Here is a 10,331-nt window from a genome sequence, read left to right on the forward strand (position 1 = left end):
GCAAGTAACAGAAGCCCACTGTGTTATTCTCCACCACAGAAAAAAAAGATGTGGAAAAGGCCTTGTTATACCCCATTCAACCCACTACTAATGAGCACCCAAAATAAGGCTGAAAGAGTATTCACTTTATTAGACAATGTCTAGGTGTTTAAACAAGTCATTTGATTCCCTCTGCATGATCACTATATCACTTACATTTGGTCCTCTCTGATCAGCTTTGAGGGCAAAGAAGTACATACAAGTATGGACACAAAAAAATAAATAATAGAATTATTCTGCCTCCCACCTTTTGACAATGAGGAAAAGAGTGTGTGCGATTTTTGTAATCCTTTTGTTACGTTTGCCTTTCACATACAATTTTACAAAAGTACAATATAAAACAAAACTGCATACAGTAGAAGGCTATGATAGTATGCTAAAATGAAATTTAATCTTCAATATTAATATATAATACTGATAATGGTAATGCATTTTTTTCACTTTCAACTTTTAAAGAATCGACTGTGTGGTTGACTTGTGATGTTCTGAAAGATATCTGATCAGCATAGATTTAGCTCAACGAAGACAGAACCTGATTTTGGCTGCATGGATTTTCATTTTTGCATGAATCACTCGTGTTCACCCACTCTCTAAAGTTAGACATTTGATGAGCCTTATGGGTATGCCACAGATTTTTTACGGCTCAGGTAGTGCGCACGACCCGATGATTCAGCGCCTGTTTATTTTAGTTGCAGCAATTCAAAGCTCTCATTCAGCAGTGAAGCTCATGCCAAGCAGTCAGGCAGCGGTTGCCTAATTGTTGCACGACATGTCATTGCATTAAGCACTGAATGGGATCGTGAGTCCCCGGAATGGCAGACTCATGTGAGTAAGTGCTGAAGGTCAGTTCAAGGAAGTCACCCAGTTCCAAGCAACCTCTTTTTTTTAAAACAGTGCGACACCTGTAAAGTTGCTGTTTTCTGAGTATTTTCTTAATGAGCAGTAAAAGAAGGCACCTACATTTGGTATTGAACTACACTGACATTGAATCTGCATAAATAAGATACAGTATAGCTGAAGGCCAGCTTTCAGACAGATTTGGTTATGTGTTCTACTTCTTGAGATTTGTGCTTCTAGTGGACCTGTTCTGGTTGAGCGTAGACTGGGCTCACATAGAGATAGTACCTGAGACCCCAGGTCAGACCACCCCTGGGTAGAACCAGTGCCTGCTCCCCCTGTGTGTCAAACAAAAACTGTCACAACACGTTGGCCTGTATTGCGCCAGCGATCATACTCATTTTTGACTCCCTGAGGACAAATGGCACTCAGCCAAGAATGTGTCAGCGATCGACCCCCTTTCTTGGTTTAATTTATTTTGACATACAGTTTGAAGAGCTGTCTACAGCTAGCCCAATGCATGGCGACAGTGGGGCAGACTCTTCACTCCACTGGGTTTAGCAAGTGTTAAATCTGGTGTGTTCATTTTGGCCGTAGTTCTTGGGGATCCACTCAAACTGGGAGGTATGGGGATGGCTTTGGGTGGGCATGTGTGTTACACAAGCACACTTTCACACTTTCCTGGCATGACCTGCAGTATAAAATGCACATTCTTCAGCCTTCTAAAGGTACCACGTGTGTCCTGCATCACAGGTCATGTGTGGTACCAGTTAATTTTACCGGGAGGTTCTTTCCTGTGACGGCAGCCATCTGCCCTAAATCATTCTCTCTCACACCCTCACGAAGAACATGGCTGACTGGGTGGAGGCTTAGCGGCCAGCGTCTTTGATTTATGACCGCGGTTGTGGCAGGGCCATGGAGGAACCCTCTCGCGAGCACCAAAGAGAACCTCCTCCATCTCTCCCACTCCAGTGCTAGGCAGCTGTGTCCAAGACTACAAAAGCCCAGGGATCCCTGGTCAAGGACCTGCCCTCCCCCAGTGGTGGAAAAGAGCAAGGGGTGGTGGCCATTTTGTGCCCATACCGCCTTGTCAGATGAATCCAAGCTGTTGGCCCCCTGCAACCCTGTCAGCACTCTACGCAGTGCTGTACCACCTGTTGTGACATTTGTTGACTTGTGGGCTAAATGCCTTGTGTGCCTACAAGGGCTCAGAGACTAGAACTATTAAAGAGTCAACAGGAGTGGGAATAGAGCTCCAGTCACAGCTGGCAACCCACCACCACTTGTATATTTCTGTAGCTTTCTAACTACTAACATGTCTGTTGCAGAGCTTCATTAGGTATACTGAGCTGCTGCCATGCCCTGGGTAAATCATGTGCTGTTTACATGCTCTGTGTTTCAGAAGAGAGATGTAAGACATATGAACAGCAAGGGCACTGTTCATTGGCTGCCAGTCACTGAGCTGGTGAGCCAGTGAGTGACGGACACTATAATTTCTCAAGCTGCTTTGTCCAATAGCAGCCAGAAATGCAACATTTCTTACCCTGAGAAAAAAAGGGTTTTTTTCTAAGGTAATTTTTCACACTGACACTGTGTGCGTGTAAGGATCTTAGGAAAGCAATGCTAGAGAGAAATAAATTTCACGATTGTGAAAATGTGTCAGTGATACAAACATTGGGTATTTCACTTTGTTTCCCAAATGCACAAAAGCATTATGCAGAGCAAAGACCAATATCTTGGGGCCATTTTTCTTTATTTCTCTAATTGCGGACAGTATTCTTTCTGAGCCCCAGAGTTCATCGTTCTTGTGAGTTGATCGATGGATATATATGAGAAATGCATCACAAACAACTCTCTTCTAGTTAGCGTCGGGACAGAGGGACAATACTGGTTGTGTTGCAAGCTTCAGAGGGTACTTTGAGCTGCCCAGGTCCATGGTGGCTCGGTGGAGAGCGGCCTGACCAGTTGCTTTATTGTCTGTCCCTTTAATCTTGCCGGTGGCACTTGTCAGCTTGAGGCCCGGCCACTATGTGTCACTTGCGTCTGCTGCGCTGCTGCACAGAGTGCTTTGGAGTGTAGAGAAGTGGAAGGTGCGCAGAGACCTCGCGTGACCATGGTAACGCTCGTTTAAAAGCGAGGACACGGAATATGTATTTCGAGTGGAATTCTCTAGGTGACACGGGAGATCGATGGGCAGAGAGTGGTCAGCGCGGCTAATTCAGCTGGCCTGCCCAACATCTGAGACTTACCCCCGCCCCGCGCAGCCAGCGCAGGGTCTCCAACCTATAATTTCAGCTTCATGAAAGTGAAGGCGACACAGCAGAGAGAGTGGTAGAAAAAAAAAAACAAGAGATTTTCACGTTGGTGATGTCAGCCGAAAAAGGCAAGGGTTCGTTGTTAACATTTCGAACCCGGCTCATCCGGCCGGTGTGCAAGCACACCTGCCATGTGTTGGGCCTGCGATGGAGGGCAGCCGCGAGAAACAATCGAGCCCGCTCTCTTTAATTAAGAAGTGTGGGCCGCTGAATGGTTTCCATGGTTACGTGCTGTTTGACTCTGGAAAGACAAAAGAGCCGGTGATCCGGGCTGACAGAAGGAGATGGAATATTTAGATTGATTGGGTGATTGAGTGGCAGAGCGGGAGTCTAGACGTCTGTGGGTCCAAACCAAACCGGAGGGCCGGGGGGAGGGGGGTGACTCTAAAGCTGTCAGACTGTTAGAAGGCGTTCAAAATGTCAAGCTGATGGTGTTGCTATGCAGAGTGTGGCCGTAACTGATGCTGCTAAATTTGACTCCAGTCCTGCAGTTTACCCACAATGTGCTGTACCATGTGTACCTTTCATCAAGTGCCATTAGTTATATATAGCAAGTTATAGGGCTGGAGACAAGCAGGAGCACATGAACGCAGCTCTATTGTCCTCTGTATCTACAATATCTATTTTGAAGTAATTCTTTAGTCCACAAACACGTAGATTGTAAATATGTGTATTTATCTCTTCTATACAATTTTTCACGTGTGTCATATCACATTGCATACTGTAAATGTTATGTTGCCCATTTATGTAAGTCTTTATATATATGCAAGCTTAAGGTAAAGCACTTTTCTCAAGGGTATGACAAGAGTACTTATGAATGAATTTGAGCCCACAAGCCTCGGACCACACTTGAGGCACTTCTCTGCGTGATGCTCATGTATACTAAAACGCATTCTAAAATGCACCTTGAAATTACCAGAGAACGGCCTTTGTTTAACACTCAGGAGATGCGTTTCTTGTTCTTGAAAGGCAGTAAATTGTCATCCCTTTTATTGGGATTATTGATGTTCACTGTAACTTCTGTTCGCTAGATTAGAATAGCTCTTCAGAGGAGCTATTTGGAACAGCTCATGAGCTCTCTCTCTCTCTCTCTCTTTCTCTTTGCTGGCATTGCCGCAGAAACAATGCTGAAGCGACCAATAAGCAAGCAACACCAAGATCTTTATCCTACCAATCCTGTACATATATACATGTCGCCACGATCGCAAGACCTTCATTTATTTGCTGTTAACGATCATTTCAGCTCCCTCTGGCTGTACAAATCAAGAGTTGCAGGCCAGATCGCTCCGACCAGTGAAACAAAGGTCCCCAGTGAAACTGGCGGAGGAGACATCTGTGACTCATTTTCCACTAGTGTATGATTAGGAAATTCATTCATGTCTAACATATAATTCTTGCCCCTCTTTCAAGTGGTGAGGACATTATGGCACTTTGCGTTCTACCCTTAACAAAAAAAAAAAAAAATAGGAAGACTTTGGCTGGGTGAGAGCATTGAGTTGTGAGCTTCTCTCAAGGCTGGTGCACCTCTGTCTTTAACTGAGGTAAATATGGGTGGAGAGCCTAAGGGATGTGCATTTTGTGTTTTGCTTAAACATGAGCTCTTTGTTGCATCGAACCACACACATGTATTTACCATTGATGGGCTCGACCCGTTGCGGTTTGGAATCCCGTAATTTCACGTCGACGCCACAGAGCGCTCGGATGCCAGAGGAGTGACACTGACAATCTTCCTGAAAAGAGTATGATATGCTACACTGTTCTCAAATCACTTTGAGACATTTCAGCAGTAATTCTGCCGTCAGGCGGCAATTGACTCGGCCTCTACCCTCTTCGTGAAACACGCCCGTGATAAATATGGACGTTTGTTTATTGTGGTCTATAAAAGGAATAACTTGTTTGACAGCATGTTGTGAGCCGTGAGTTGCAAGCATAGCAAAACAGTACATGATAATACAAAATACACGAGGCGCAGCAGAACTCGATTTGCTGGCACACCACGCAGTCCGAACGGCATTGTGTCTCTGTCCCCATAATCAAAAAACTCCTATTCATTTATCACAAACCACAGGAGGAACAATTTGGACTCTTTTCTTAGGCTTCTCTAAACATAGCTGATAGGCAAGGTACAGGCCCAGGCCAGGCCTCTGTCAGAGCACATGTACAGCTCATGGTCTGCTTCCTCTTTGGCCAAGTAAACAGGCATGTGGAATAAAAGCTGAAATGACAACATGAGGCCTCTATTATTGATTGTTTGCTCTTTTGTTCATGAACACATTAATAGTTACAGTCATACACAGTAATTCAGTAACCTTGAGGCACCAAAACACTTAGAAGGTTCCCTTATCCTGCCTACAGCTGAGGTATTTTTGCTGTTAATGTTAACAGTAAGACAAGACATTGTCTGTAATCTTTGCATGAACTCCTTTCATATCCCTTTCTATAGTTTGTACTTATTCTGTTTTTTTTTTTGGTATACATGAAGACATTTAAGAACAATCAGTTCAAACAATCTGATAAGAGGTCCAACTGTGAAACATATGTAAGGCCTCGTTTTCTCTCTGAAAATATTAGGCACGCTTCATAGAATAAAGCGTAAGGTGTGCGGAGCCTCAAAAATTGATTTTTATTACATTCACAGATTTAGAAATTTGAGTCAGCCCACGTCAAAAAGAATACCTCACTCTCAGAAATGGTGGGTTTTGGTGGTGGGCCCTGGTGTCGGTGTCGAAAACAGCCGCAGTGACTCCGGCGTCTTCCCCCCCCCCCCCCTGTTCCTTCAGGAAACGGCTACGGAAACCACCGCAACTCCCCCGGTATGCTGGTCTCTCCGGGGAGCATGAACAAGAACCTGCAGGCCAAGTCCCCCCCGCCCATGAACCTGGGCATGAATAACCGCAAGCCGGACCTGCGCGTGCTCATCCCGCCCGGCTCCAAGAACGCCATGCCCTCCATCGTGAGTCACGCCTCTGCCCGCTTCCTGTCTTTGTTCTTCCCAGGCCAACCGCCCCGGCCAAGGACGCTCGGCCTTTTTCCGTTACTCCCCCCCCCGTTTCATGTCTGGTATTCTTGCGTTTCCCTTTTTGTCTGGACTTTGATTGAAGTCACCCCCCTTTTGCTTGCCTGTTGTAAGGTCACAGTACATCGACCACCGCCCAGAGGTGGTTTATGTACAACAAATAATGAAGTGCAATGTTAGTCTTCTTATTCAGAGAATCCTTCACTGAATTGTCCATTATTTTGAGACATACCTGTTCCTGCTCACCCAGCACCCACACTAATTTGAATTTATTGCACCCCCCCACACCCCCGCCCCTAATGCTGCCAGTCTGAGGATGTTGACCTGCTATTGGTAAGTGGGATTGTTGCTGACTAATGAGATATGAGAACAATCGTTAGGCCCCATCAACATACCAACAGTTAAAAAATGTATTTTATTTAAGTAGAAGAAATCAGGGACTCGAGAGAGAGGGATTGAATCAGTATGGGATGTACTTTATAACAAGGAACAATTGTAGCCTCATGTGCCTTGATATGCCTCACACGGTTCATATTTCAAGGACTGAGGACTTTACCAGGGGTGAGGATGACACCTAGTGGCATATCTGAGTAAGCACATTGGCTCTCATCTGTCCATTACCGCTAATTTATCATCCTGTCTTGATTCATAGTAGCAGCAGACTCTATTCAACAATGGATTTTAATCAAAATAAAGGCTGAAAAATGAAAGGAAGACATTTATATTTCATCGTATTTCCAGTCTCCAGCCCCAGTAAAGCAAGCCTTTTACATGTTGCTAGTCCTGTTGCCTAGGCGATGAGGATATATGGGGTTACTATAGCGACAACAAGTGTTCAGAAGGTTGTAAACGATAGGGTTGGCAGGGCTCAAAAGAGATGCGGGTTAGCTGATTCATTTAAAGATATTTGCATCATGTTCATTTCTTCTACACTTTGGTAAAAAATAGCCTGCTTTCTGTGTTCATGTATTTTCAGAACCAGAGAATAAATAATTCACAGTCTGCCCAATCATTGGCCACCCCAGTGGTTTCTGTAGCAACGCCAACTCTACCAGGGCAAGGAATGGGAGGGTACCCATCTGCCATTTCCACCACATATGGTACTGGTAGGTACAGAAATTCTTACTAACGACACAAGCTTTCATTAAACCACACTGTCAATTGATGTAAGGTGCAAAGTCTTTATATCTATCTATGTATCTATCTATCTACCTGAATGTATTTTCCTGTGTAATTGAAAAGGAGACAAAGTGCAGTATGCATTGACCTGTGGATGAGAAGTTATGAAGGTGGGATGCGGTGAGATGAATGACGTCCCCTCTCTCTTCCTCCTTGTAACTCTTGTTTCCTCTCTCCCTCTCTCTCTCTCTCTCTCTCTCTCTGTCTCTCTCTCTCTCTCTTTCTCCTGGCAGAATATTCACTCAGCAGCTCCGACCTGTCGTCTCTGTCGAACTTCAACAGCTCCAGCAGCCTCCACCTGGGCTCCATGACTGGCTGGCAGCAGCAACACCTGCAGAACATGCAGCACTCTGCCCTGGGGCACTTAGGGTGAGTACCCGGGCCCGCCCGCTCCTCACAGGCCTTTCATGGGCTTTACCGCCCCATTACAAAGCAAGTGCCAGGAAGCACCATTAGCTTCAGTGCCAGTAACGCTAAACAAAAAAAACGTGACTCGTTCAGAGGTGCAGCCTGTGTACTACACAGCCACGAGTGGCTAACAGCTGTGCAAATCCATGTGTCAGGCTAGGAATGCATTTTAAGCATAATAGAGATGATTATGTGGTAACAACCCTAGAATCTCATGTGGCTGATCTTATAGTATACTAATTCAGAGAAATGAGAAAGAGGGCATTGTTAGGGATGTCCCTGGAACACCATGCTCTCATATGACCATAGTCTGTGTGCAAGTTATTATCTCTCAGACACATTCTGTGGTCACTTTCAGTCCTAGCTGTGTGGATGGTGTGCGTTGCTCCTTTATTTTCCTCATCTGGCGAGCTAAATGGAGTTATTGTATGGACGCCGAGGGGGAAATGCATCTTGAGGGCTTAAGAGCATATTTTGTCCTCCACATCAAGGCTCCGCCTCTCAAAGCCCTCCTTGTTGCCAAAGACAGACAAAGGCACAGAGTGACAGGCTGGTTTATGGAGAGAGGGTCATAATTAAGGAGGCAGCCGTCGTAATTTGGAACCACGGGTGCAGCGCACACCATCATCTGTGTTGGATTAGGCGGCCGAAAGTGTACCAAAATATTAATGAAGCCTCCAGTCATACGCTGCGGCCATTGCTCAGAAGTCTTACGTTCCTTAAAGCCAGTGCATATGGTTCATGTCAAAAAGAGTTTTTGCATTAAACTGCTGTCAAGGACCTAAAACCAAGGTTACCACCATGATTTGGAGAACTTTCTCAGCCTGCATTCAGTGGTAAATGCTCATTTTATCAAATGCTTGCTGGATTGGAAGTTCCTCTTTTAATGGTATCTGCTGGCACACATCTATACCATATGTGCTGCAAACCACCATGGCAAGGGTAACGTTTTTAAATGATTATTATGTGTTTAATATCGGAATCATCTCCTTAATCGCTGATTCAGACAAATGTGCACCAGTCTTTAGGGCAGTGAGGAGACCACAAAAGACCTACCACACTTACTGAAACTTTTGGAAACATGCATCATATGGGATTGGCTCCCTGCACGTTGAAGAATGTATAGTTTTTGGCCGCTCTTTGTCAGTGCAGAAATCCAGAAAGTCACTGTTCTGTTTATAAGCGTGTGTGAGGGAATGGGCTCTTTTGAGTGATGGGTGGGTGGCCAAGGGCATTTGTGTATCTGTGCGCGTGTGCGCGCTTCCTCATTCTGTAACCACGTTTCCTTTCCTCCTACAGAAATTGCACTAGCACTCACTTATGTCAGAGTTCAAATCTCTCCCTGCCTTCTGCTCAAAGCCTGCACATCAAGTCAGAACCTGTTTCTCCTCCTAGAGATCACCCCGGGGTCACGCCCGCGGGGTACCCACACCAGCAGGCCCCGTCGCGCCAGGACTCGGGCCGCTCGCCCGTCGACAGCCTCAGCAGCTGCAGCAGCTCGTACGAGGGCAGCGACCGCGAGGAGCACAGGAACGAGTTCCACTCGCCCCTGGGACTGATGAGGCCCTCCCCCGAGGAGCGGGGGAGCCCGTCCGTCAAGCGCGTGCGCCTGACCGAGGGCTGGGCCACATGATAACTCAGGCACTCTTTCTATCGGGAGCGCGGGCTCAACGCACGCGCCGTCCTGTCCCCCGTCCCCCGTCCCCCGCCCCCTCCCCCTCCCCTGCTGCTCTCTCGCTCGCTCGCCCGCCTGCCCGCCCGTTCCCCGCCTGCGCGCTCGATCCAGGAGGGGTCCTCGTTTTTCGAAATTTACGTTTTGTTTTATTCACTTTTTTTGCAGAGTGTGTGTGCTGTTCATATTAAAGTGTTATATAAAAGTTGTTAGGGGGACTTGCTGGGGTTGGAAGGGGCGGGGCCAGGAAAATGTGAGGGCCCCAAGGGGTGGCGTGAGAGGTGATGCTTATTACTTGTGTGGCGAAAAAAAGAGAAAAACTTATACACGGCAGCGTGTATTTATATAAAGAAATAAAAAAGTCAGGTACTCTGTTTTGTAAAACTACTCTCAATTTCAGTGATATGGCATAATTCAATGAATGAATGGAAGCATACAATTGCCGTGTTAGCAGTCAAGCCTTTGAGACGTACAACTAATACCCGTGTACAGCTTGGGTTTTGTTTTTTTGTTTTTTTGCTGCCATCTTTTCTCTGCAGTGTGCTCTTGCAAAATGTATGTTACATTAGATAATGTCATGTTGCAGGTTCAACGTATTTATGTAAATAAAGGGGCAGGGAGCGTTTTCAAAGTTTCCAGACTTTGCAGGTTTATTTACAAAAAAGAGAGAATAACGCTGTTATGCAACTTTTGAAGGATTATACAGGTATACCTGAAGACCCATAAGCTGAACCCATGACAAATACAATGTCTCAATTGAAGTATGGAGCTAATTATTGTCATGATCAAAAGGAATTCAGTAAAAGTGGACCATACTTTTGTTTAAGAGCCATGTTATATAATTACAAGGAATCTGGGTCTTGCA

General features: G+C 45.6%; 1 protein-coding gene across 8 annotated transcripts in view; it reads left to right on the top strand.

Moving 5' to 3' along the window:
• The window catches only part of mef2ca (myocyte enhancer factor 2ca), a 69,026-nt gene extending 58,695 nt beyond the window's left edge, over positions 1-10,331 (top strand). For 4 of the 8 annotated variants that reach the window (XM_036528326.1, XM_036528328.1, XM_036528327.1 and 1 more), the window contains 5 exons: positions 5,972-6,144; positions 6,517-6,540; positions 7,184-7,313; positions 7,620-7,755; positions 9,094-10,331. In XM_036528326.1, coding sequence (XP_036384219.1) covers positions 5,972-6,144; positions 6,517-6,540; positions 7,184-7,313; positions 7,620-7,755; positions 9,094-9,427 — 797 coding nt within the window. In that variant the 3' untranslated portion in view covers positions 9,428-10,331. Of the gene's footprint in view, positions 1-5,971; positions 6,145-6,516; positions 6,541-7,183; positions 7,314-7,619; positions 7,760-9,093 lie in introns of those variants that run through there. The other 4 variants (XM_036528331.1, XM_036528330.1, XM_036528332.1 and 1 more) reach the window with 4 other exon arrangements.

This window comes from Megalops cyprinoides, chromosome 5, assembly GCF_013368585.1.
Source record: "Megalops cyprinoides isolate fMegCyp1 chromosome 5, fMegCyp1.pri, whole genome shotgun sequence".
Classification (NCBI taxonomy): Eukaryota; Metazoa; Chordata; class Actinopteri; order Elopiformes; family Megalopidae; genus Megalops; species Megalops cyprinoides.